The sequence below is a fragment of the Anser brachyrhynchus genome (genome assembly GCF_964034855.1).
Source record: "Anser brachyrhynchus genome assembly, chromosome: 12".
NCBI lineage: Eukaryota > Metazoa > Chordata > Aves > Anseriformes > Anatidae > Anser > Anser brachyrhynchus.
Genome location: NC_137707.1, coordinates 2,746,204 through 2,772,420, shown reverse-complemented (window position 1 = coordinate 2,772,420; position 26,217 = coordinate 2,746,204). Strand labels below are relative to the sequence as shown.

At 68.6% G+C, this 26,217-nt stretch overlaps 1 protein-coding gene across 3 annotated transcripts in view; it reads right to left on the bottom strand.

The window, feature by feature from the left end:
- GSE1 (Gse1 coiled-coil protein) overlaps positions 1–25,784 on the bottom strand; it is a 103,026-nt gene extending 77,242 nt beyond the window's left edge. For 2 of the 3 annotated variants that reach the window (XM_080552185.1, XM_080552187.1), the window contains exon 1: positions 23,816–25,782. In XM_080552185.1, the coding sequence (XP_080408311.1) occupies positions 23,816–25,744 (1,929 nt within the window). In that variant the 5' untranslated portion in view covers positions 25,745–25,782. Of the gene's footprint in view, positions 1–23,815 lie in introns of all 3 variants that reach the window. The other variant, XM_080552186.1, reaches the window with a different exon arrangement.
- Positions 25,785–26,217: the final 433 nt, after the last annotated feature.

Below are 26,217 nucleotides of genomic sequence, written 5' to 3'. Positions count from 1 at the left end.
AGCCATTAGGCGCTTAAAAAGCCGTAGGAAGGAGCCGAGCCATTAGCCGGCAAGCGAGCCGGGAGGGGAAGGACGCGTGGGCAGCAAGGGACGGGGCATCTCGCCGCCCTACCTGCTGCGGGGGGCCCGGTGAGCCCCCCCGGGGGTGATGCTCACGCCTCCGAAATCTCCAACATGCTTGGAAGGGAGGGGGAGCAGCACCAGGGTGGAAAACCAGGGGCTTTCAGCGCTGACGCATCGCTCGCGCAGGGATGAAGCCACCCCGGGTGCCTCCCCGGCGGGACTTTTGGCCGCGCCGCAGCCCCCTCCGAGCTCGCCCAGGCTTTTGGGGACGGAGCAAAGCCCACGGCGGGGCTGAGGACCGCAAACTCGCGACAGCCGTGGCGACAGCCCTGGGCGCTGCTGCACGCATCCTGCCCCGGCCGAGGCCGCAGGGCTGGCGGGAGGCCGGCGGCCAAGCGGTGCCCACAAGCGGCCGCCTTTGGCAAAGGGCACGGGGACGGGCAGGGGGCCAAAGCCGGCCCCGCAGCCCGCAGCCCGGCCACACACAGCGCCGGAGCCGGCCGCCCCCCCCCCCCAGGGGCGAACAATCGCCCCTTTCAGCGAGCAGCCGGCACCCGGGGGGGTGTGGGGGGGGCTGCTCCGCACAGAGCCCCGTGGGGACGTGGCACCGAGTCCCGGGGTGTCCTCCCTGCAAAGCAGCACCGAGAACCCGAGGGGGAAGAGCGGGGCTCGGGCTGGGGCGGTGCCGGCACGGAGAGGCAAAGAGCAACCCCCGCCTGCGGGCAGAGCGAGCGGCAGCGCCGGCCTGTGCCAAGAATCCTGTTTGCTCTCCGCTTTTGGCACCGGCTGCCGCGGGCACGATGCCTCCTGCCCCGCTGCCTCAGTTTCCCCGCCGCCCTCAGCACCCCGGGGTGCGCAAATTGGGTGCTGGCAGGACCCCCTGCCCCATGGGAGGGTGATGCCGGAGCTGGGCTGTTGCAAAACCGCCGTGTCCTGGGAGCCCCGGAGTCCCGCTTGGCAAGCAGGGAGGGAATGAGGGAGAGGAAGGGGGGGGCTTTGTGTGGGGACGGACCCCGGCGAGACAGCGGCCACCTGCCGCGAGCCGCCCCACGGCCCCTCCTCTGCTCCAGCCGCCCGGCTGGAGGAAAACAACCTCCTGCAGGCGTGCGGAGAGAGGGAGCGGGGCACGGGGGCTGCTCGGGGCCGGGCAGCATTGGGTGCCCCGTGCCAGGACGCGGGGAGCCAGCAGGCGTGCCCCAACCCCGCTCCCCGACCCCATCCCACCACCGCACCCCCTGGCGATGCGCCCAGGACCCGCCGCCGTGCCGTGCCGTGGCAGTGCGCCCCGCGCTGCCCGGCCGTGAAAGGGGGGGGGTTTGTTCCCACAGCGCTCCTCCAACACCCAGAGCTGGCCCCCGCCACCGCCTCGTGGCTCCCAGCACGGAGGAGCCAGCTCGGAGCCAGCGCACCCTGGCAGGGCCACCTCCCCCTGGCAGGGCCACCTCCCCGGCGGTCGCGGTGACCTCACGGATCGCCGCCTGCGTGCGCCCGGCGCTTGGCTCCCGGCGGCTGAGGCAAGCCCGTGGTTTGGCAAGCTCGGCACCCCCCGGCCCCGCTGGCACCCACCGGCAGCACCGAGGGGTCGCGTGGCCGCCTGCCCAGCCCGGGCTGCCAGAGATCCTCCTGTGCCACTGCCGGGGCCACCCAGCCGCGAGCATCCCCTGGGGACCGGCTGCTCCCACCTCGGCGCTGAGCGCACCCGGCTGAGCGCCCACAGGGGACAGGAGGGGAGTTTTTTCCCCCCAAACATCCTCAAAAAATAAAAATAAAAAGGGTTTTGCGCTGCCCAGGGAGCCGGCCAAACACACCCAGCCCCTCCGCCTGCCTCCCAAGCGCAATTTCCCCCCAAAAAGCCAGACCCAAACCCTCCCCAGCACCCTGCCAAACCCACGCTGCCCTGCCCAGCGCCGCGGGCGCGCGCAGGGAGGCTGCAGCCAGGCCTGCCGGCGTGCACCAGCACCATTTTGCCGCTCCTTTCCTTTTCCTTCCCTTTTTTCTTTTTTTTTTTTTGAAATAATTAAAAAAAAAAAAATCACCCGCGCCGAGCCCGACGCGCCGGCGGCACTTCGCAAAGTTTGCGGCGAGTTGCACGGGGCCCTGCCAGGCGGGGTGCCTGCAGCGGGTCCTGGACCCGGGGGGGGGCCTTACCGCCGTGCCCCCCCCTCCCCCGTGGGCTCGCACCCACCCAGGGGGTGGGCACAGGAACCCAAATCCCTACGCCCCCCCCCCCCTGTAGAGCTCGGGTCCCCCAGCACGCCGGTGGGCACGCAACAAGTCCTGGAGGGGCTGCGTCCCTCCCGCTGCTCCCCAGCATGGATGCTCACTGGGGGGGGGGCACGGAGCCCCCCCTAAAACCCCTGGGCAGGGCTGGGGGGGGCGGGGGGGTGCCTGCCCTGCACCTACCTGTGTGGCAGAGCCCGGGGGGGCGCGGGGACGAGCGGTGACCCCGAGCAGCCCCGCTGGCGGCAGCGGAGCGGGGAGGAGGCGCGGCGGCGGCACGGGGCGCACGGCAAATCTGGAGCTGCCGGCGAAAGCCGGGCGAGGGAGGGAGAAAGGGGGGGGGGGGGGAGAGGGGGGCAAGGAGGTTGGGGGGGGGGGGACCTGGGAAATTAATAAGCAACAAAAAGGCACTTACCCCCCTCCCCGCATCGCCTCCCCCCCACTCCGGGGGGGCTCGCCAAGGTGCCTCTGGGGTGGCTGCGGGGTGGCGCTGGGGGGGGGGACGGGGAAAGAGGGGGGGGGGGGATCAAAGGCTGGCTGGGGTGGGGGGGGTCTGGGCAGCAAACGCTGCCTGCCACAACAAAGAGCCAGACACAACAAAAGCAGCATATGGCCAGAGCCGCGCGGGGCTGTAAATTAAACATAAAGGGAAGATTAGATAATTAATGAGCGCTCCCGGGCCGGCCGCGCGGGGAGGGGGCTGCCTGCGGCACGGGGACGGGGGGGGGGAGGACCCAGAGCCCCGCAGCGAGCCCCGGCCGCGGTGAGGGGGGGGGGTCCCGGGGGGGCACCTGTTGGGAGGGGAGCCTGGGTCCTGGCTGCAGCCTCGCCAGCTGCTCCGGGCGCAGCCTAAGAGGATTAGCGGGGGCTGCCAGACCCCAACCTGGCGGAATGGGGCTGGGGGCGTCCCATCGCCGCCCCCCCCCCCCCCATACACACATCCCAGCTCCGTGCCGCGGCTCTGGGGTGCTGCCTGGTCCTGGGGTGGACGTGGGGGGGGGGACGGGGGGTCCAAGGAGCATCCCTGCATCCTGCTGCCTCGGGGTGGGGGCACGCGGAGGGCCCCCCCCCCTCCCCCCCAAAAAAAATGGAGCCTAGGTGGCAGGAGGGGAAACTGAGGCAGGCGGGAGGTGGTCCCCATGCTGATGCTGTGCTGGAGCGTGGTACGGGGGGGGGGGGGCGGGGATGGAGGCAGCGGGATGGGGGCTTCACCGCAGCCCCCCCCCAACCCCTCGTGGACCCCATCCAACGCAACCACACGGGAGGAGGCAGCTCGGGGCGATGCCAGGTTTTCACAACCCTCTGCGAGGATTTTCCCGATTTCCCCCCGCCCCCCCCACCAAAGCTCCCCAAAACACCGAGGTGCCCCACCGGGTGCAGGACGGCCCCGCCAGCTCCTCGCCAAAGCCGCCGCCGTATCCCGGCCCTAAATCCCCCCCCAAAGAGAGCAGAGCCCGGGGGGGGGGGGGAGTCCCCAGGGAGCCCAGCGACCTGGGGGGACATCCCCGGCGGGGAGGGGGGTGCTGGAAGGGGCTGCCAGAGACGCAGGCGGGCTCGGCCCCAGCCAGGGGAAGGAGTTAATCCCATTATTGGCAGGCTCACAGATGGCGACCGCCCCGATTCCCCTGCTTAGCAGATTTAGCAGATAACGCCCGAGGGAGGCACGGAGGCGAGGGGGGGGACGCTCCCCCCCAAAGAAAAAAACACCCCCCCACACACACGCAGGGCACGGGGGGCAAGCATCACCGGCCGCACGGTGCCGGGAGGATGCAGGGCGAAACCGAGGCCAAGGGACGAGGACAAAAAGGGCAGGGGCACACGGGGACCTGCGCCCTGTCCCCCCGCGCCCAGCGAGCAACCCCGCTCCTAACCCCATTGATGTGGGGCCTGGGGGGGGGGGGGGCACCGCACGGCTGGGGGGGGGTCAGCGGCGAGGTCCTGTTTACCCAGCACCGGGATATTTAAGCAGCTGCTCCCGGCACTTGGGAGGTGGCGGCGGCGGCAGCAGCAGCAGCAGCAGCAGGAGCAGGAGCAGGAGCAGGAGCCGCGGCTGCGAGCCGGGGATTAGGGAGCGTCGGAAAAGGCCGGGGGGAGGCCGGGGACGCAGAGGCTCGGCCCCCGCTTTGGGTGGCAGCAGGGAGCGGCGGCCGCCCAGGGCGCCGGGTGCTGCGCCAACCCTGCCCGGGGCAAGGGGACGTCCCCGAGGAAAGGGGGACGCAGAGGCAGGGTCCCCAAAAACGCGGCGGCGGACGCACGGCCGCTAAGGTCACCGGCAGCAAAGGGGGGCAAAGCACCGGGGTGCCACGTCCCCAGGTGTCCCCCCACCCCCACCCCCCCGGCCACCCGCTGTCCCCCCACATGGCACAACCTGGTGCCACCATCAGGCCCCCCGCAAGCCCTGCACGTGGCGGGTGACATCCGCACGTCCCCAGGGGCACGGGGACGCTGCGGGACAGCCGCCACACGGTGCGCCTCGGCGTGCCATCCCCCCCCCCCCCCCCCAGCACCGTGAACCCCCAAATAATCCACGGGGACGGGACGAGGCGGGCGCCCACCCCCGAACAAACCCCCCCCGGGGTGACGTTACGCCCCGCCAAACGCTGCGCCCTTCGTCCTGCAGGCTCAGCACCGCCGGCGCCGGATCCGGCCACGGTGTGTGTCCCCCCCCCCCCCCCCCGAAAAATCCCCGCGGCCACCCGTGCCAGCGGCCCCAGCACCCTCCTCGCCCCGCCGGCGGGGACCCCCGGGGACCCCCCCGGGGGACCTTGGGGACACGGGGAAGGGCACATGCGAGACGTCCCCTCGCCGAAGGCCGCGCGTTGCCATGCCGGGGGGTTGCCACGGCAATGGGAAAGGGGGAATCTGGCTGGGAAAGGCAGTGGGGGGGGGGGTGTGGGGGGGGGGCACAATCCTGCGGGGCCGCGGGGGCACGGCACGGTGCTGGGCCCCTGCTCCAACGCACAGCCCCAGAGATGGGACGGGTGCCGTGACACCCCCTGGGTCCCCATCCTCTGCTTGGTGCGGGGGGAATAAGGATGCCCCCCCCTGTATCACCCAGCTCGCTCCTAATGTGCTCAGCACCTCCACGGAGCAGGATCCGACCCAGCTGGCACCCCACAGGCACCCCAAAGCCTTGGGGACGTGACATTTAGGGGCTGGGGGTCCCAGGGGATGGGGGAAAGCCCCGGAGGCACCGTGGCCGTGCCGGGGCGCGGGGCTGCCTGGAGGGAGGGCAGGGCTGCTCCTCCGTGCCTCAGTTTCCCCTGCCACCAAGGGCACGCCAGGGCACGCCGCAGGGACAGGAGCACGACGCCAGCGCCGCCTTGACCCCCCCCCCCATGCGGGGGCACCCACGTGCCCAGCCAGCCTCCCCCGGCCTCCCCGGCAGCCCGGCGGCGCCCGGCTAATCTGCCCATACGGAACCCGTCGCGTTAATCCGGGCCCATATGGCACCCGCGCAAAGCCCCACAAAATCCCCCCCCCCCCCCGGGGGAAACCCCTGCTCCTGCCTCCTCCTCCGCGCGCGCGCCCCCCCCCCGGGGGGGCCGCAGCACCCTCCCTCCGCCCCGCGGCACAGCTGGAGGCAGCCCCGTAAAACCCCGCTGCTCCCCAAAACCCGGCCGGGTGCTGAGCCCTGGCGATGCTCGGCACCCCCAGGAAGGCTTCGGGGACCCCTCCAGCCCCCCGATAACGCCCGTGCCCGGCTGGCAGCGTGGCGCAAAGCCCCCCCCCGCCTCCCCCCCCGCCGCCGCACGGCGATTCCCATCCCTTAGCCGTGTGCCGATCCATCAGATGGGAGCGGACAGGTTGAGGCTGCGAGCTGCTTCCCCCCCCCCACACCCCCCCAACCCCCCCAGACCCCCCCAGTGCCAGCCCAGACAGCGCTCCCAGGGGACTAATACCGGCATGTAAATATTAGATACTTTTGTCTCCTCCGAGACCAATTACACAAATCGTGGCAGCTCCCGCAGGACTCTCCGCTCCTACTTACTGTATCATCATTAACAGCTTATTAGAGAACAGCTGCTCAAAGTGTTGGGGGGGGGGGAATAAAAGGGGGGAAAAAAAAAAAAAGGCGTTGAGGAGGCAAGGAGACGTGCACGAAGGAGGACAGGCTGCATAGGGTGACCTCTGCCCCGTCCCTGCACCCGCACCCACCCCTGCGGTGCCGCGGCGTCCCTGCAGCACCAAGGGGGGGGGGGGGGGCCAAAATCGCCCTGCGCCCCCCCCCGGGAGGTGTTGGGAGGGAGGCAGAGGGACCGTCCCCAAGGGTGCCAGGTTGGGGACGGGTGCCGTCCCCGCTGAGACCTCTGCAGGAAGCCCCAAAGGGGCTGGGGAAAGCAGGAGCCGGAGCAAAGGCAGCGCGAAAAAAACATCAAGTGCCTTGGGGGGGGCGTGGGGGGGGGGGGGGAATGTTTGGGGACCCTTTTGTGCCCGGCGAGAGCCTCCGGGTGCCCGCAGCCTGCCCACGTCACCCCCGGTTGGCAGGAGGGGACGGGAGGGGGACGCGGTGACACGGCGATGCCCCGCGGAGGCTCCTCCACCCACGCGGGGCTGGGGGCTGCTGCGGGACGAGCCCCCCCCCCAGCACGGGGCAGCCCCCAAAAGGCTGGAAACGGTCCCCAAAACGAGGGGACAGCACTCCAAGGCAAGGCTAATCCGGAGGGCAACGCTCCTCGCCATCCCTAAGGGCTGCGGGTGATGCCGGTGGGGGGGGGGGGGGGGACAGGGGCAAGTTTCGGGGACCCCCGCCCCCCCCGACGGCCGGAGAGCTGCAGTTGAGATCCCAGATCCCAACCCCAGCGTCTCCCGGGGGGCACCGGGGGCCACCGGAGGATGGAGAGGGGACGGAGGCCCGGAGGCCGGATCCTGCCCCGCTGCCGGAGGCCACCCCATGGGTGTCGGGTGGGGGGGGGGGAGGTGGGGGGCGCAGGTGGCCCCGGCGGGTGCCGTGTCCCCAAGGCGGGTGTCACAGCATGCTGCTGGTGCGCTCTAGCGTCAGCCGGCATTAATGCATCGCCTGCACCGCGCAGCGCGCATGGGTGCGCCCGGATCCGCTGCTCCCCCCCAAAAGGGTTCTTTTTCCGTGGGGGGGGGGCGCACCCCCCATCTGTGTGCCACCCCCCGCGTCACCGTCGGGGGCTCGGGGGTGTCGCGGGGCAGGTGCCCCGTTTGGGGACTGGGTGGGGAGGGGGGTGGGTGGGGGACAGAAGCCCCCGGAGCACCCTGAGTTTGGGGGGGGGAGGCAGCGGGGCCGGAGTGGGGGGGGGGTCCCTCCCCAGGGCTCGGGGGGGACGGGGAGCGAGATGGCAGCTTCCTGCCTGATTGCTAATTATCCTCGTTACTCCGTGTCAGGCGCTCTCTGAAGCGCCGCGGTGATTTGCTCTCTCCCTGTAATTAGGCACGGCGCAATTACCGGCTAATTCGAGTTCGAGCTCCGCGTCCCCCCCCCACAACCACCTCGCCACCAAGGCCTCGCCACCACGTCCCCGCTCGGCACCCCGGGGCGCCCCCCTCTGCCCCCTGCCTCCCCCCCCCCCCGCCATGGTGCCAGACCCCATCCCCTATGTGCAGGGGGCTCGGGGGGGGGGCTCGGGCACCGCTCCCAAGGGTGCCAGGAGGACGGGGTGCGGAGCAGCACCCCCCCCGTGCCCACGCGCAGCTCCCACCCCGTCCCCAGCGGGGCCATTTTAGACCCCACGGGGGGCGTCCAGGTCCCGTCCTCAGCTCCCGTCCCTGGGGGGACAGCGGCGCAGGGACAAACCCGCGGCGAAATCCGCCCCCTCCGTGTGCTTTGGTGCAAAAAAACAAAACAAAAAAAAAACAATAAAAAGAGGAAAAAGCAGCGGGCAGCAGCACAGCTCCTGTGGCTTCCCAGCGGCTGGCTCGCTCGGGGATTTCCTCTCCCCGTTGGGCCCCACGGCGTTGATTCGGGAAGAAACGTGGCTCCTTTGGGCTCCTTTCGGCTCCCCGGGGAGGGCAGCGGGAAGCCTGCAGCGGGCGGGTGCAGGATGTGGCCCCCCCTGCAGCACCCCCGAGCCCCCAGCAAAGGCACCGCAGCACCGGGCCCCGCGTCGTGCCAGGGCTGCACCGGGGGGCACCGACCCCGCTCTGCGCTCACCAGGGGGATGCTCAGGCCCCCCCCCCCCAAGAGCTAATTAATCCTGCTGCTCAGGCAGAGCTCATTAGTGCTGGTGAAGCTCGGTGCTGCTCTGGCTGCCCCGGCACGGGGTGCCCTTCCCGGCAAGGAGCGAGGTCGGAGCGCGGGGCACGCACGGGGAGGGAAGGGGCAGGCTCGTGGGGCCGCATCCTGGCCCCCCCACCCCACCCGGGATGGTTTTTCCCACGTGTCGTTTTGTGAGCTTACCCCACGGGAGAAAAAAATAAAAGGAGAAAAAAAAAATAATAAAAAGAGGAAAAGAAATAAAAAGAGGAAAATAATAAAAAGAGAAAAAAATAAAAAGAGAAAAAAATAATAAAAAGAGAAAAAAATAAAAAGAAAAAAAAAGAGAAAAAAAAAAAAGAAAAAAAAAAAGGGGAAAAAAAATAGGGGAGGGGGTGGAGAAAAAGCCCTGCAGAGCTTGAACAAGAGGGAGCGGCGGCCAAGGAAAGCAGGGGAGTCAGCCAAATGCTTCGCTCCGTGGCAGGGAGGGCGCGAGTGGGCCGCCCTGTAAATGTTTTGAATTTCCAAAACAGGAGGGAGAAGCCAAGAGCTGCCGAGCTCCCGAGCACGCCAAGAGGGACAAAGGGCAGCCCTGCGCGGCGGAGGCGCGGGCAGGCGCCCAGCACCCGCGCTCCCCAGCCCCAGCCCCACGGGGGGCTCCGCCAGCACCGGGGCGAAGCAGTTTTAGGGTTCCCCCCCCCCCCCACCACCACCAACCCGTTTCCCCGGCTCGGGGATAATTATAGGAAAGGAGAGGAAGCGCCGCGGCGCTCGGCGGGGGCGGGAGCCGGGCGCCAGCGGGAGGGTGGCGGGTGGGTGGTCGGTGGCTCCGCGGGCACGTCCTGCGCGGGGGCGACGCACGGGTGCCGGCAGGATGCGTGCCCGTGGGGACCTTGCAGGTTTGGGGGGAGCCAGCGGAGAAAACCCCGAAGCTGGGGGATGCTCCGGTGCTGGTGCGTGCCCGAGGGCAACCCGCTGGGAACGGGGGACACGGAGGAACCGCGCCATCGGGGTGCTGCGGCACGAGGCAGGGCGCAGGGGGCACCCGCTGCCCGCCCCGGGTTGCTCTCGGGGATGCGAGGACGCCACACGGGCGGCCCGGCGGGGCAATCTCCCCCCAGAAATCTCCCCGAAAAGCACAGCCGGCCCCCCGGGGAAGAAGAAAGGGCTGTGGCGACACGCAGGGAGCTGGGGCAAGCCCCCACGGGAACACCAACGGCACATCCTCTGTGCTCGGGGAGGGGGGGGGGGGAGATCCCCAGCCTCCCCGTACCCCGGCTTATGACCTGAAATTATAACCTTCCAACCCAGCCTGCCTAATCCTACCCCCCCCCAGGCAGCAAACCCAGCCCCGCTGCCACCCCGCGAGGCCCCAGGGCGAGCCCCCCCCCCCCCCCGGCGGCATTCCTGCAAGGTACCGCGGGGTTAGGGCCGGGCGGGGAGACAGTACGGGGCCTGTGCGGCCTCCTCGCAGCCAGATGTGCGCTAATAAGGCGGCTGCCCCCGCAGCTAATAAGGTCACTCGCTGGCTCCAGCGAGACGAGAAAACAAGCAGGGGCTTGGCCGCGGTACAGCCCCGACTTGGCACTCGCCGCGCGCCGGCTTCCTGAATTCTTGCTGCTCCGAGAGCGGCGCGGGGAGGCCGCGGGGAGCTCGCGGACACCCCCGAACCCCCCCCCCGCGGCCCACCCGCCTGCGGCACCCCCGGCGCCACCGGCACCGCGCCCCGACGCGTGGGGTGGGTGCCGGGGTGCCAACGGGGTGGGGGTGAGGACCCCCCCCCACCGGTGTCCCCAAGGTGTCCCCGAGCCGGCACACCACGAGGAGCGCTCGGGGTCGGTTTCTTGCCCGGGAAAAGCTCCTGGGAAGGGCTGGGGCTGGGGCAGAGGCGCGCGAGGATTCCTGCGAGGTTTTCCCAGCAGCTACACCTCGGCGAGCAGGGCTGCAGCCCCCTCCCTCCCTCCCTCCCTCCCTCGCTGATGGCGCCTCCAACTCCCTTTGTTTTAATATTATAAAGCAAGCCAGATGCCGGCTTTAATCCCCTCAGCTGGGGAGGATTTGCAAACACATTAGGAGGCAGAGCCGCTGCGAGCCGGCCCCTGCGCCGCCGCCGCCGCTGCTGCTGCTCCCCGGCCCCACGGCGCTCAGCCCCAGCTGCGGCCTCGGGAAGGGGATCCCGGCCTGGAATTGCCTTCCCGTGCCCCCAGCAGGAGCCGATGAGGTCCCGTCCCGTTGCACACACGTGGATGTGGGGCATCCCCTGGCGTTTGTGGCCCGGGGAGCACCGGGAGGGCGCAAGGGGAAAAAGGAGAGGTTGGCGCGGGGCACGGGATGCACCCCGGTGGCTAAACCCGCACGCGTCCCGCTTGCTCGCCCATCCATCCCGATGAAAAAGGGGGTGCAAGCAGGAGACTGGGGGCACGCACCCCAGGTGGGCACACGAAGCTTCCCCAGGGGGAAGGCCAGAGCACGGTGCCCCCCCAGCCCCAAGGGGAGCCCCCCCGCAGAGCCCCCGCCGGCACCGCGAGGGTTTCGCACTGAAGCGTCGCTCCCAAGAGAGCCCCGATGCAAAGCCCAGCCTTCCCCATCCTCCTCTCGACCCAAGGCCGGGCCCCAAATCCTCCCCCCGCCAGCAAGAGCCCCCGGGGCAGCCCCAGGGTGGCACGGGTGAGCTAAGGTCAGCCGGGAGAAGGGGACGCAGGCGGCACAAGGGGGATGGAGTCATTTTGCGACATTTGTCACGGCGCTGACATCGCCCTCCCGCATCCCCAGCGGGATGCTGCCCGTGGGGCTCTGCGCCTCCCTCCGCGTCGACGTGGGGACACCGGGGGGGGGGGTCACAGCTCGCCAGATCCCTCCCCTGGGGCGGCAGCAGGGCGAGATCAACCAGGCGGCACCGCAGGACCCATTTATCCCCCGTGGCTGACAGCACCCAGGCGGGACCCCCAGCACCACGGCCCCCGGCACGCGGGGACCCCGGGCACGACGTCTCCACGACGCAGACAGGTGACCGCAGAGCCCCATCTGCCCCCGCTCCCACGAGGCGTACGTTCCACAAAAACAGCCAAAGCGGCCCAAATTGCCCCGAGCCCCTCTGGTTTTTTGTTGGTTTATTATTTTTTTTTTTTTAGGGCGAGCTGTTTTGTTAAGACCAGGATCTCCTCCTTAGCAGCCAGGGGTTCAGAGGGAGCAGAGCTCAGCGCTTGAAAACGACGCCTCGTTTGCCAAGGAAATAATCCCAAGGAACAAAAAAAAAAATAAAAAAATAAAAAAAATAGCAGACTCAGAAGATAATTAACTCCACAAAGCAGCAAGCCCGAGAAGCTCCAACCTCTCCTCTGGAACGACCGAGCCTGGGCTCCAAGGACTTATTTCTCGTTGCCTGCAGCACCACGGCACCAGCGCTCGGAGCCCTGGGGATTTTACAGCCTAGGAGCTGCCGGGGCAGATTTGCCCCCCCCCCCCCCCAGATTTGCCCCCCCTTCCCGTGCCCGGCTCCCCTCCCACTGCCCCTCATTAAATCTGGACCCCATAACCGTGCGGGGTTGTAATGGGGTCGTGCCCTGTCCTTATGGGGGCAGGAATGGGGACACTGGGGATGGGGGGGCTCGATCCCCAGTGGAGAGGGGAACTCAGGAGCTGGAGAGGGGAACCCAGGAGCTGGAGAGGGGGGCCAAGGGCTGCTGCTGCCCCCCTACACGCGGACAGGGCAGCTGAACCCCTGGGGTACCCTGCAGCCCCCCCCCAAATCCCCTCTGCCACCTTTGGGGCCGGTGGAGGGGATGCTCCATGCGGAGCTGCCACCACGAGCGGCCCCGGCAGCATCGCCGCCCCCCCCGCCCGCCCGTGCTGCTCGGCACGGAGGTGAAAAAAAAAAAAAAGGAGAGAAGAGCCGAGAAAAAGCGGTGCCGAGCCAGCCCCCGCCTCGCTGCCACCTCCCCCCCCCCCTCCCCGGCATCCCCCTTCCCTCCCCGCAGCCTCCAGAGGAGCCAACGTCTCCGCGCACCCCTCCAGCCAGGGGATGGGAATGTGGAAGCAATTGCGCTTGGCAAGGCAGCAGCAGTGAGTCAAAAACAGTTGTTTGGCTTGTCAGCCACCCAGGCCCTGCAGCACTCTTGTTTTCCTTCGCCTGCCTTAACCCCTTCCCGCCCCGCTCCCCGGCGGGGGCACGCGGCCCGGGGGGGGACCCCAAGGACAGGGACACCCCAAGGGCGCCGCCGGCAGCAGGAGGACGCCCGGAGCTCCCCGAGCATCCCCCGTGGTCACCCCGGTGGGGACACCACCAGCTCCTTGTCCCCAAAAAGAGCATCCCCAGCCCCGCCGTGCCCTGGCAGGGCGAGGGGACACGGCCACGCGTGCCGGGGACCCCAGGTCACCGTCGGGCTGGCTCCTGAGCATGGGAAGCCCCCCCCCAATACCCCTAAATGAGGCCGTTTATAGCAGTTTGGTGATTCTGAGACTCCTTCCCCACCAGCTCCTCCAGCCCCTTCCCTGCCTGCCATATGGCAGCGAGGCCACAAACGTGCCCGGAGCCGTAAGCAGGGGACACGGCCACGTGGCGGGGGCACCTCTCCGTCCCCAGCTCGCCCCAAGCACCCCCCCCCCGGCAATAATAAGCCCTGTTTCCACCGACGCCACCGCTGATTTGGGACATGGGGACCCAGCCGCCCCTCTGCGGTGGGACAGCCACACGTGGGGACAGCCCCGCTGGCACCCAGCCGGGACCCCCAGCCCCAGCTCCGGGCTCCCCGTGGGACGCGGAGGACAAGGGGACGGGAGGGAAGCCACGGGAAGCCTCCTCCCTTCGCCTCCCAGCCCGGGGAGCCCCCAAAAACACCCCCAAAAGTGCGACAGGGACAGGGCAGGGGGATGGCCGGGGGAGGAACCCGAGCCTACTGAGCGGTCGGGGAGGAAAATCCGAGGGCAGGCGTGTGTGTGAGAGACAAAGCAGGCTGCCGGAGCCAAGAGACGAAGGCAGGGACGCGATAAGAGGGGGAGCCGGGGCGCGCGCGGGCTGCAGCGAGGGAGAGGGGAGGAGGCGGCGAGGTGCTTGCTGACCAAAGTCATTGAACATTTTTTGGCACGCCTACCCCCCCCCCCTACACCCCCCCCCCCCCCCCCCGAGCATCCTGGCCGTTGGCCCAGCTCGGAGCTGAACTTAAACAAACTCCTGTTGCAGCCATCTGCTTGATTTTAAAATAAATCAAACAATCTGTTGAGCCGTGGGTGATCAAATTTCCATCTGTGCGGACGCCTGCTCGCCTCCTCGGAGCCTCCGCTTGCCTCTACCAGCCAAACGCTGCTGGCAGCATGCGGCCTCCCTAATTCCTCCAGGAAAGGGAGAAACCGGACCTCCCCCCCCCCCCCCCCCCAGCGCCCCGGCCCCCTCCCGGCCCTTCCCCGCCACCCCCCGAACTCGAACCAAGCGCTATTTTTACGGCCGCCCACCGAAGAGATACGGATTCGGGATTCCGACGGGAGCAAGACAGCCACGGGGGGAGATCCCAAAAGCTCTCTCGCTGCCCATACAGGGTGGGGTGGGGGGGATTCCTCGTCCCCGTCCGTCCCACAGTGGGGGGAGAATTAAAAATAAAAGGGCAGCAGCTGCCGGGAGCTGGCCCCTGGCCGCCCCGAGACGCCGGTGACCGCAGGAGAGAAGGCACAGAGCGGGCCAGAAATAGCAGCTGTGAGCGCCGCGCGGCTGTCCCCACCGCGGTGACAGCGGGCACATGTCACCTCCCAGGTGCCCGGGTGTGCGCGGCTCCCGAGCCCCCCTGCCCGGCACCCAGCTCCTCCGCGGTGCCCCTGGGTGCCGCAGGTCCCCGGCTCGCCCCAGAGCCCGTGCAGCCACCCGCCAGGGCACGCCGGGACCCCCGTGGCTCTCCGGGGACGCGTGGTGGCCCCGAATGCTCTCCCACCAGCCGGGATCGAGCCCCTGCTGGCATCCTCGTGGGATTTGTCCCCCCCCTCCCCGAGCTTTTCCTTCCGCTTGGAGAGCGCCGGGATCGGGGCCAGCGCGGCCAGAAATAGGGCAGCGAGGGGAGAGGGGAAACAGCGAAGGGACCGTAAAGGAGGAAAAGGCTCGGCCCGAGGGAGGAGCGGGTACGGTAAGGACAGAGCGGGGACGGCTCCTGGCAGACCCCCGCAGCTTGAATCCAGGATCAGGCCCGGGGAGCACGCGGGAAAGGGGAGAGGAAAGGAAACCCAGCTGGAAGGGACGAGCAACGCAGCACCTCGCTGCCCTACAGGGCCGCAGAGCCCCCAGCGCATCCCCCTGGCACCCCCCCAGGATCTGCCCCGGTGGGGACCCCATGGGAAAACCAAGGCCCAGGCTGCAGGGGGGCCCCACAACAGGAGACCCGGGAGCAGGGGGATCAGCGGGGGGCTCCCCAATGTCCCCCCCCCACACACCACCGTGCACAGCACGGCCTTGCAGTGAACACATGGAGCGAAAACCAGGCACGGCCCCGACACCCAGGGCGAGCAGCGAGGGAGCAGGTTACGCTGCACCGGCAACGGCAGGAAAGGAGGAAAAAAAAACACAAAAAAAAAAAAAAAAAAAAAACACCACCAGGCCCAAACCCCTTTTTGGAAGAGGAAAGGAGTGACAGGACCTGGCTGAGAAGCAGGAGAAAGCCCAGATTTCCGAGTTACTGTGCAGATGTTCTGGGCTGGAAACAGAAGACGGCAGGAGCGAGCCCGGCCCCCCCTCCGGAGACACCGCAGCCGGGGCATCTGCACTCGATCCGGAGGCAGCAGGGGCGGCTCCGGCCCCGGCTCCCCGGGGACCCGCCAGCCCCGGGGCCCCGTCCCCCGCCGCGCAGGGTTGACCTTGGCACGGGACCTCCCGGGAAAACTGAAGGGCCTTGTCCTCGCCGTGTTTGCACTGCGGGAGAACTCAGGCTGGGCACTCCGGGGAAGGGCGGGGGGGAAGGAGAAGAAAACGCAGCTGTTTGAGCGGTGAGGACAAGGAGGGCGGGCGGGAGACGTACACACACTCACATATATATATATATATATTTCCTCCTGGCCAGGCTAATAGCTGAAATCACCAGCGCTTGATCATCAACTGACGGGATGCCTCTGGGATGCCTGGTGCCTTCCAGCAGCGTGCTGCGGGCAGACGGGGCTTTGGTGGTGGCAGTTTGCTGCTCGCCCCACACCCCGCGCCGCACCGGAGACGCCTGGCGCAGCTGTCCGGCCGTCTGTCCATCCCTCCCCGGCCGTCTGGCCGTCCCTCCCCAGCCCGGCAGCCCTGCCACGGCTGCGAACCTCCGAGCGAGAGGCCGACACCTCGCCAAAACCTCCCCGGCTCCGAGGTCCCTGCCAAGACCCCGGCAGCATCGACCGTCCCCGCGTAGCCGCCGCGTCGGAGGAAGCGGCAGGTGCCGGGGGCAGAGCGGGGGACGACGCCAGGACGATGCCGGGACGTGGCCTCCAGGAGGGTCACGGGGGGGCTGAGGTGCTGGGGACAGCCCGCACAGGCTCTGCGCGGGCTCCTGGGGCAGCTAACGACGTGCGAGGTCGGCCCCGTGTCCTCCCCGTGCTGACAGCAGCTGGAAACCGCCCCGGCGCGCCGAGCCCGGCCGGCCGCTCGCAAGGTGTCCCCACGTATCCCCACTGGCCACGCACGGCGGAGGGACCCATCCCTCTCCTCCCAGTCCCTCGTATCTGCGGGCTCTGAAGTCCCTTTCTGATGTCCCCAAGGGTCAGGAACATCCCCCCCAAAGCTCAGACAGGGGAGCAGAGGGATGCGCTCCGGGTGGCCCGGCACAGCGGTGGCGCGGCAGGGCGCACGAGCCGCCCACCACCAGCAGCTCCCGCTCGCCCAGACCCAAAGCCACCGAACGATGGGGCAGCCCCCCCTCAAAGACCCCCCTCGAAGCCCACCCCGAGCCCCTTAACCCCAGGCAGAGCCACCGCAGCAGCCGGCTCCGGGGAGGGGGGGTCCCTGCCGCGGGTCCCCCCAGCGCTGCGCCGCGGCCGACCCTGCCGGAAGGCGCGGGGAAGAGGCAGCAGCGCGGGGCCAGACGGCGATTTCCTGAGTTTGTGCGCAGCGCCTGAGGCAAAGCCGGAGGCCGAGCTAATCCCGCCGCACCGAGCCCAGCACCGGGAGCTCCTGCGGGGAGGGCGACGGGACGGAGCTGCGCGGCTGCACGCTGCCAAAGCCCGAGGGTTTTGCCCCGAATTCGGCTCCCCGGCACGCAGCGGGACCGAGGCGGGCTGTGCCGCACAGCCAAAAGGGCTGGGAGCAACCCGGGTCCCCAGTGCAACTGGGAGCAGCCTGGAAGGCAGCGCTGGTGCTTGCGTTCACCCTAAAAGCAGCGCTCAGCCGTCCTCCAGCCGGAGAAAGCTCCTACACCTGCACCGCCACGCTGCAGGGCAGCGTGGGCACCCCCAGCCACGTTTCGTACGTGACACCGCGTGTCCCCCATGGGGGACAGGGGTCAGCACGCGACGCAAACCAGCCGGGGGTGGCCACGGTGCTCGCTGTGCCCCGGCACGGCTCAGAGCAGGTCCGAGAGGGAAGCCGGGGCAGCTGCTGCTCCGACCACGCCAGCGCCGCGCACAAACAGATGACTTCAGCCTCCCGAGAGCTACTGAAGCCCAGCAGCAGCACTTGCACTAACGCGGAACGGGGGGAGAAACAGAAAAAAAACAAAATCCAAAAGCCGCGCATTTGTGCCAGGTTGCATTTGGGCCGACCCAGCCTCGCTCCGCAGCCGAAGATCCCAGGGGCTTCGCCATCCCTCGTGCATCCTCCCCCTGGTGTCACAGGGAGGAGAGCCAGGCTCTCCATGCCACGGGGCACGATGCGTTTTGCAAACCCGGGGGTGCAAAGCGAGGGGGGGGCAAGGCGAGGAGCAGCAGGGCGGCGCAGCGAGCCGCGCCGGGCCAGCACCTGCTGCAACGCGGCGCCGGCGCAGCCCTCTGCAAGGAGCCGCTGCCCCCGCAGCGCCGGGCGGCCAAGGCACGCTCGAGGAGGCGCCTCCGCAGCCCGTCTCGGCGGCGGCGGGGGGGACACGGAGCTGTCAGAGCCCTGGGCCAGGGCCCGGGAGGATTGTGCCGCTGGAAGGGCTCCCGCCTCCAGCTGCTCGCAGCGGAGGGAAGCCCGGCGCGGCTGGGAGCCTGCCACCGACACGGCGCGCCGGTCCCCTCCCCGCAGAGAGGCCCCGTCCCCACGCCAGGGCCGGGTGTGCGTGCTGCACGAGGCGGTGCTGAGCTCATCGGGGCCTCCCCGCGGCCCTGGGAATGGGGACCTTGTCCCCCATGTCCCCAAACCTCCCACCCTCAGTGCCACAGCATCCCCAGCCCACCCCCAGGCTGAGGGGGGCTCGGTGTCCCCTTCCCCCCCTGCAGCCCCCACCCCAGGGACCCTCCTGTCCCACCACCCTGGCAGATTCACCCCTGCAAAGCCCTCTCCCAGCCTGGCTGAGCCGGGAAATCCCCAAGGAGAGCCGTGGCACAGCAGAGGGACGTTTCCACACCGCCCTCCCAAGGCCAGCACCCCAGCCAGCCTTTTGCAGAGAGGGACGGCGACGTCTGGCCAGATCCTGCCCAGCGGCACAGGACCAGGCGAGAGCCGTTCAGCTGCTGTCCTTCACAGGGGACAGCGTGCCCCGTGGTGCCCGCAGGTCCCCGGGAACACACAATCCCTGCCCCCGTGCCGAGGGTGCCAGCAGGGAGCAACCCAAATCCTCCGCCCCGCTCCCGCCGTCGCCAACGTGGCTGCAAAAAGGAGCCCCCGGGACGCGGGGGGCTCGAGCAGAGCCAAGCTTCTGGACAAAACATCTGTCCGTCCGTCCGTCCGTCCGTCCCAGAGCTGTCCGTGCCTCTGCCCCATCTCCCGACTTGGCGGCGGCTTTGCAGGAGGCGCGGGGAGGGAGGCCGGAGCTGCTGCAAGATGCTCCGAGGGTTGCGAAAGCGTTTCCACCGCCGCGACTGCAGGGGAAGGGAGCCCGGCCCGGCCGTTCCCTCTCCCGGGGTGGCGGCGGGGATTGCGGGGGCTATTTTTTGGGGTGGGGAGGACAAAGGGAAAGCCGCCGGGCTGAGAAAGGAGCCCTTCCCTCCCTCTTTGTGGGGAGGGGACCCCGCACCTCCAAATCGTGCCGTGCGTCCCCCGCCACGCGGGGGGATGCCACCAGCACCCTCCTGGCTGCAAACGCAGCCCCCAGGAGAGCCCAGCCCGCAGGGGAGGAGGGGAGCAGAGGCTGCCAGGGCGCAGGCAGGTTTTCCTGGGCAGCACACGTCTGAGGCCAGTGTTTTTTTGGCAGGTGCCCTGGCCGCTGGGAGAAGAGAGGCAGCGTTCGGTCCCCGTGCGCCGCCGCCACCGCCGCCGCCGCCGCTGCTTTTGGGAAAGGGAGAGGGAAGGGGGGGAGGGATTAGAAAAAAAATATATAGCAGCCAGCTGGTGAGCTGTGGAGTCAGCACGAGGCCCGCAGGACGCCGCTGCTGGCAGCGGCACGGGATCGCTGGCATTTTGGACAGCTGGGACGGCAAGGTCAGGCCAGCCAAAGCAAAAAAACCCTTTGCTCTCCCCCCCGCCCCCCGGGCACGGCTGAAGGACGTTTGCCCCCAGCCACAGACCCCAGCGCCCCGGGGTGACGAGGCGCAGGCAGCAGGGGGAGTTGGAGAGGAGCCGAGCAGCGGGACAGGGCACGGAGGGGTGCGGGTTTCCAGCCCGGCTACGCGCACGCCAAGCGCGGACAAACACCCTGACCTCACCGGCAGGAAAAAGCGGGAGGCACATTTCCCCGGCCTTGTTTCTTTGTTTGCCACCTGGGAATGCGACCCAGCGGGAGGCTGCGCCCCGAGCCGTGAAGTCACGGTGTGATCCTGGTGCCACCTCCGAGCCGCGACTGAGACCTCGGCCGAAACCGCCGGGCGCGTTTCTCCGGAGTCCGTCCCTCAGGGAAAGCCCCCTCACCAAAACGTGGCGTGGGCCTCGCTGAAAACCTCTCCACATACACACATACATTGCAAACAACGTGAGTTTAACCCGCTAAAGTTGGCTTAAAATCCCCTCGGCCTGATTTCGCTCTTTATCTGTTACAATTAGCGACGGCAACAACCGGTGCAAGATGGAACCAGCAAAGCCAGCTCACGCTGGCCCCCAAAAAATCCCAAAAAAAGGTGAAAGGCGAGACCTGCTCCTCTCCCCCGCGCTCCCAGGAGCAGCAGCAGGCACCCCGGTGCGTGCCACCCTCCGCAGCCCGCACACGGAGCCGCGATGCTGGCAGAAGCAGCCAGCTTGGCAGGGAAAGCGCAAACCGCTGGTGCTGGCACCTCACCCGCTTGCTGGGAGATTTTTCTTCCAGTTTGCTTCGAAACGAACCAAAGACGCAGGCAAAACAGAGCTCCCCGGCCCGTCACCCGGCCCGAGAGGTTTCCTCCCTTCTCCTGCTGCCACGCACCTGAAGATTTGCGCCCTCCCCAGGAATTTGGCGTGGGGAGGAGGATCAGGCTTCGCCCTCCGCCTCCTGGCTTTGCTTTCGCGGCATCGTTCCTGCCTCCGCTCCTCAGGACAAGGCACGAACTTTGATGTCTGCCCGAAACCGCGCTCAGAAGGCCAGGGGAGGATGCTCCCAGCAGCTGTAGGCTCGCCTCGGGGCTTCGAACCGCGCCGCGTCACGGCCCTAAAGGAAGGGGGCAAAGCCCTGCACGGATCGGGATCGTCTGCAGCGCCGGGAAGCCGGGGTCGGGTGCCACCCCGCGACGAGAACCAGGGGGGTCCTCTGCCAAGCCCTGACGCGCCCCAGAGCTGTGCTTGCAGCAGGGAAAAGCTCAGCCTCGCTCAGCCAAGGGCTCTCGCCTCACCCGGACCCAAACCTTCTCCTTCTCCTCCTCCTCCTCCTGGGGACGGGCTCCTCTTGGGGACACCCGCGCGTGGCGGCGGCGACACGAGGGCAGAGCCCTGCTTTAACAGCAGGCAGCGCTCGGAAATCGGACGGAGGATGGGGGTGAGAGGAGGCAGCAAAGCCTGCAGGGTGCTCCCGGGGACGGGGAGCTCCCCGGGTGCGGGGTGGGCAGCTCGCTGAGCGGCACCTGGAGGCGGCGGGAGAGGCTCTCCTCGAGCCACGGCAGGGTGCTGAGCCCTGCCGTGCTGGGGCGTTTCAGCCCTTTAGGTAAGGGCAGGGGGACTCGGACACGCTGCTCCGGAGACGTCTCCCACAGGAGCGACCAGCCTGGGACGTGGTCGGCGGCACCCCAAGCCCGCGGCACCCACAGCGGGACGGGACCCGCTTCGGTCGGAGAGCGGTGGGTGCTGCTGCCAGCCCCCCGTGGCTGTCGTGATCCCACCCCGTGCATCTCTGCCCCCCCTCCCGCAGCGCCCCGGCCATCTCCAGCCCGCACAGGAGGATGCGGCTCCCACCCGCGCCGTGCCTGCGGCAGCAGGGGCGCTGCGGGGCGGCTTTACGGCACTTTTATGGCACCTTACAGCTTCACCCCGTGCTCCACCTTCCCTTAACCCTCACGGCTCTGCGGGCTGTAATCCCCTCTGCACGTCCTCGAGGCCAGCAGCCCTCTCACCTCTCCCCTCCCACATCGTTCCCTCGGGTCCGCGGGCGCTCAGCGCCCTTTTCTCTCCGGGGCTTTCGCAGCCACGGTTTATGATGCTCGGAACAATTCCCCCCTGCACCTGCTTGGCTCGCAGCAGCGCCTGCTCGTAAGGCACCATCGGGCAGCACCGCAGCCCCCCGGGATGCAGCAGCCCCCCACAGGGACCCACACACCCCCCTCGCAAGGAGCAGAGCTGGATGCGCTCTCGTGGTGCACACCCCAGAGGGGACCGAGGGTGGCAAGCCAACAGGCACCCATACTGACCCAAATCCCCCCTACAAACCCAAATCCACCCTCCAACAGCCAAAAGCAGGGTCTGCGGCGGCCCCAAGGAGCTTACCTCCAAGAAAGGCTTCTCGAGCAGGACCTGCTCCCCACCACCAGCAGCAGGGGCACCAGCCCACCCCAAACGCCTCTGCCTCCCCCCTAATGAGCTCTGGGTGCTGGGTTCCCTCGTTAGCAGCTCCAAGCTGTCCCGCAGAGGACCCAGCCTCCACGTGGACGTCCGGCTGCAGTTACCCAGCACCGGGTCTGAGCTCCGGACCCAGAGCCAAGGAGGTCGCCCAGCTGCGGGCAGGGCAGCAGCAAGCCACCAGCTCCGGGTGCAGGGGGCGTCCGTCCTGGGCATGGGAAAAAAAAAAAAAAACACGAGGATTTGGAAAATAAAGCAGCGGAGCTGCGAGGAGGGGCAGGGCGGTGGGTTTAGCCCCCTGGTACAGCAGGATCCTGCCAGGTTCCACATTAACGGGGATGGGAAGAGCGTAAAGGTGGGGAGGGAGAAGGTGAAGGGACCTTCTGGGCCACAAAAGTCCACCCCAGGACGTGGAAGAGCCCCCCCAAACCGAAGCGGTGCCCGCCCTCCCCAAGCAGCTCTGTGTAGGAAGGGCTCTGCCTCGCCTCCCGCGCGGTGCCTGTGGTATCAGCCCCTTAATTTGCTCATTAGCACGCCCAGGAACAAGAGGGAGGAACTGAATGGCATCCCTTCCCCAGGACACCCTCGGAGTCCTCCTCCTCCCCCTCTGCCTCTCCCGACCCCACACAAAAGCTTTTCAGAGCTCCTCAGGTCACACACGGGGCCGCGGGCAGGAGCCAAGGGGAAGTTTGGGGACAGCGGGGACAAGGAGACGAGGACGTGTGTCCGGGAAATGCCCGGCTCCAGGGGAAAGGGGCAGGAAATCCCCGAGCACCAAATGCTGGAGGCCGAGCTGGGGCAGAGCCGCTCGGGATCAGCGCGGCCACCAGCACCACGTGCCCGCGCCGTGGCCTGGGGACGCTGCGGGGACAGAGGTGGGGAACGCCCGCTGGGGACACGCGGACCCCGTTCCCCTCACCGCCTGCACCCTCCCGGCCCCTGCTGGAGCAGCACCCCGGGGTGAGCGCCGCTCGCCTGCCTCCCAAACCCCCTGCGGCCACCGGACAGCACGGGGTGAACGCCACCAGCACCCTGCAGACGCCAGTGACCCAGGACGGACAGACGGACGGACAGAACAGCCATGAGCACGACCCCGAGCACCCCGCGAGCCTCCACCACCTCGACCCCCTGCGCGCGCTGCGAGTTGCACCAGCTGGAAGCAGCCTCCCAGGAGGGCGAGCTTGGAAATGAACCGTCCACGTCCACGAGCGACCCGCCCCGATGGCAGGGCAGCCCGGCTCGGGCCCGCAGGACGAGGGGAAACCTCCTGAAAGCAACGGGTTTCCAGAGGATTCCCCTCGCCGGTGCCAAGCCCACCTCCCGCGCCATCCTGGCACGGCCGCGCCGACCCTTGGGGTCCCGGTGGGGTCCCCCCTGGCACGGCCGGACACGGAGCCACGAGCCCCCGGCCAGGGAAATTATATTTGTAACGGGGCAGGGGAGAGGGAGCGGAGAGAAAAGGAGCACTGCCTCGGAAGGGCTGTTTTGCATTTCTAAAGAAAATGCCAGCGCTTCGGAGAGCCGCGGGGTTCTGGCTCCGAACGGAGCCGAAAGGCTTTGAAAAGTAATTTGGGGATTTGGGATGCTGGTATTTTACAGAGCCCGGTCTGGGGCCTGGCCTGCAGATAGAGAGCAGCTGCTCTCCAGGAGCCACGCTCCCACGAGCTGGAAATTCGGGGTAAGAGCAGCAGTTTCCCCCGTCCCACGAGAAAGGCGAACTCACTACACGAAAATCTTTGCTCTTCCGTGCAACTTCCCAGGCGGTGCCCCCGCGGCGCCCTGCGCAACCCCGCTCGGCTCGCCCCCGAGCCTGCACATCAGCCTCCCAGCTGCAGGAAGGGCTCGGGTTTCTCCGAGAGGAAACCCTTTGATTCGGGCGCCCTATAAAACCGGAGATAACTCGGGAAGTTTCCTCGGCGGCGCAGGCTGCGCGCTCCCTTTGGCCGGAGGAATTTCCCGAGGATGCCGGCTGCGGCGGGCACGGGCAGCCCGCCCTGAGCTCTCTGGTTATCCCGGGCTGCGAGCAGTCCCAGACCAGGATTTCCTCCGTTCTGGCCACCTCGGAGGACAAACAACCCCACCTCCTTCGCGCGGGGCTCCGAAAGAGCCGGCGCCAGCGGCGCAGATATATGGTTCTGCAAGCGGACAGGTCTTGGCTCTCCCGAGCCTCTTGGAAGGATTTTTATCCGTTCCTTGTCGGCTTGACGGCTCCAAAAGTGCATTGCTAAAGGCACCCCATCCGTTAGCATTCGCCCCCCCCCCGGGACCGAACCCGAAAGGAGAGCATCCATCTCTGTCACCGCTCTGCCTCCCGCTCGGTGCCAGAGGCGTCACAGCAGGGGGAAAGGCCGGGAGGGAGGGATGGGGAGGGGAGGGCTCGGGGCCCAGCGCCTTACCTTGGGGAGCAGAGCCGGGGGCGCCGCGGCCAGCAGCTCCGGGGGGGCCACGCTCTTGCCGGCCAGGACCACGGCACCGCACTCGGCACAGGCGCCGATGGTCAGCTGCTTCCCGTCGTCCACCAGCAGGCTGTTGGCCACGCGCAGGGTGTAGAGGAAGACGGGGAGCCTGGCGACCTGCACCGCTTTTAATCCAAGGCATCGCTTCTTCTCCTGGCGGCAGAAGAAGCAGACGAAGGTCTCCACTTTGTACTGCCGGGACCAGGCGCTGCTGGGGTGGTGGGAGTTCCTGCCCTCGTGCTGCAGCCACTGGCCCAGCAGGTCGTGGTAGCAGAGCACGCAGGTGGCCACCAGCCCCGTGGAATCGGCCGGCCGGGCCCGCGGGGCGGGCGGGTAGACGGTGAGGAAGGGGAAGAAGGGCTCCTTCTCCCCGAAGCGCCCCGGCGGGTTGACGTTCAGCTGGAACTCCTTGCCGGCCCCCAGCTCGGCCCCGCAGATGTAGCAGACGGAGCCGGGGCCCGGCTTGACAGCGGGGTGGCTGGACAACACGCCGGGCTCTCCGGCGGAGAAGACCTGGTGGTACCTCCCCAGGAAGCTCTGCACCGAGGCGATGAGCTCCTCGTTGTGGCAGGCCCTGTACATGGCCCACAGGTCCTGCAGGACCCCGTAGCACTTGCGGCAGCTGCTCACCTCCCAGTGCTTGTTCAGCCCTTTGGCGCCGGGCGGGCACGGCAGGAGGCTGAGGAAGGGGAAGTGCATGGTGCTCTTGGCGTTGCCGTTGGTGATCTTGGCCGCCACCGGCCTCGCCTCCTTGCCGCACTCCTCCCCGCACAGGTAGCAAGCCTCGGGCGCCGGCGGCGCGCTCGCCCCGTCCTCCTTCGGCCCTCGGCGCCCCTTGGGGGCGGCGGCGGCGGCGGCGTTGAGGGGCACCACGTAGAGCCGCTGCAGCACGGGCACGTTGGCCAGCTCGAAGCTCTGCCACTGCTGCATGAGGGAGGCGAAGCAGCAGGGGCACACCAGGGTGCTGCCGGCCGGCGAGAGGGGCTGGGCGCCCGGCGGGGGGCTGTGAAGCCAGAGGAAGGGGAAGAAAGGCGCCGGCGAGCTCCTCTCCTGCTTCTGCACGTGGACGCGGTGCTGCCCGCCGGGCGCCAAGGGGCTGCCGCAGATGTAGCAGGCGGTGCCCGCCGCCCAAGCGGGCCGCTCGCCTTCCTCCTCCTCCTCCTCTTCCTCCTCCTCCTCCTCCTCCTCCTCCTCGCTGGTGATGTTGATCTCGCTGTCCTCCGACGAGCAGCACGGCGGCCCCCGCTTGCCCCCGGCCGCCGGGGGGGCCCTGACGGTGCCGCCCGTCCCCTCGGCCTCCGACAGGGGCTCGGCGTCGGACAGCTCGGAGAGCTCGGAGCCGGCCGCCGGCCCTTCGTCCTCCTCCTCTTCCTCTTCCTCCTCCTCCTCCTCCTCGTCGTCTCGGCGGCCCGGAGCAGCGGCGGGGTCCCAGCCCGGAGCCCCCCTGCGCAGCCCGGTGCCCCCCGAGGCCGCTTCGCACTGGTGGGGCCGCTTGAGCCAGTACATGCGCTTCTCCACCGGCGTGCGGCTGCGCTCGAACGAGTCCCACTGCTCGCCCAGGAAGCAGCGGCACACGGCGCACACCAGCGCGCAGCCCTCCGCGGACACGGCGCGGGCGCCGGGCGCCGGCTCCTGGTGCTGGAGGAAAGGGAAGAAGGGCCGGTGGTCGCGGGGGGGCCGCACCTGAAGCTTCAGCTCCTTGCCGCGGCTGATGCCGCCGCCGCAGATGAAGCAGCAGAGGGCCGCTGAGGGGCTCGCCGGAGCTCCGGCCGCCGCCGGGCCCCCCTCGCCGGCCGCCAGCGCGGCCATCAGGCGCTGCTTGCGGGAGAGCGGCGCCGCCGCCGCCGCCCCCGGCCCCGCCGCGCTCATCGCCGCCCCCGGCTCATCCCGCGGCTCCGGCGGCCACGCAGGCTCGGGGGGCGGGTTTGCCCGGCGCTCCCCCCCCGCTCACACACACAGCGCGCACAGCGCACACACAGAGCACACACACAGCACACGCCGCTGCCGCCCCCCCCCCGGCCGGAGAGGGGAAAGATATAGAGGGGGGGAAGGGGGAAGGGAGAAGGAAGGGGGAAGGGGGGGGAAAGTTGGAAGGGGAGAGGGGGTGGGAGGTGGGGGGGTGGAGAAAGGGGAAGGGGGAGGAAGGGAAAAGGGGGGAAAGGGGAAAGGGGGAAGAAAAGGGGGAAAGGGAAAAGGGGGAAAGGGAAAAGGGGGGAAAGGGGGGGGAAGAAAAAGGAAGGAGAAGGGGAAGGAAAAGGGAAAAAGGGGAAGAAAAGGAAAAAAAGGGAGGAAAAGGGAAAAGGGAAAGAAAAGGAAAGGGAAAAAAAGGAAAGAAAAGGAAG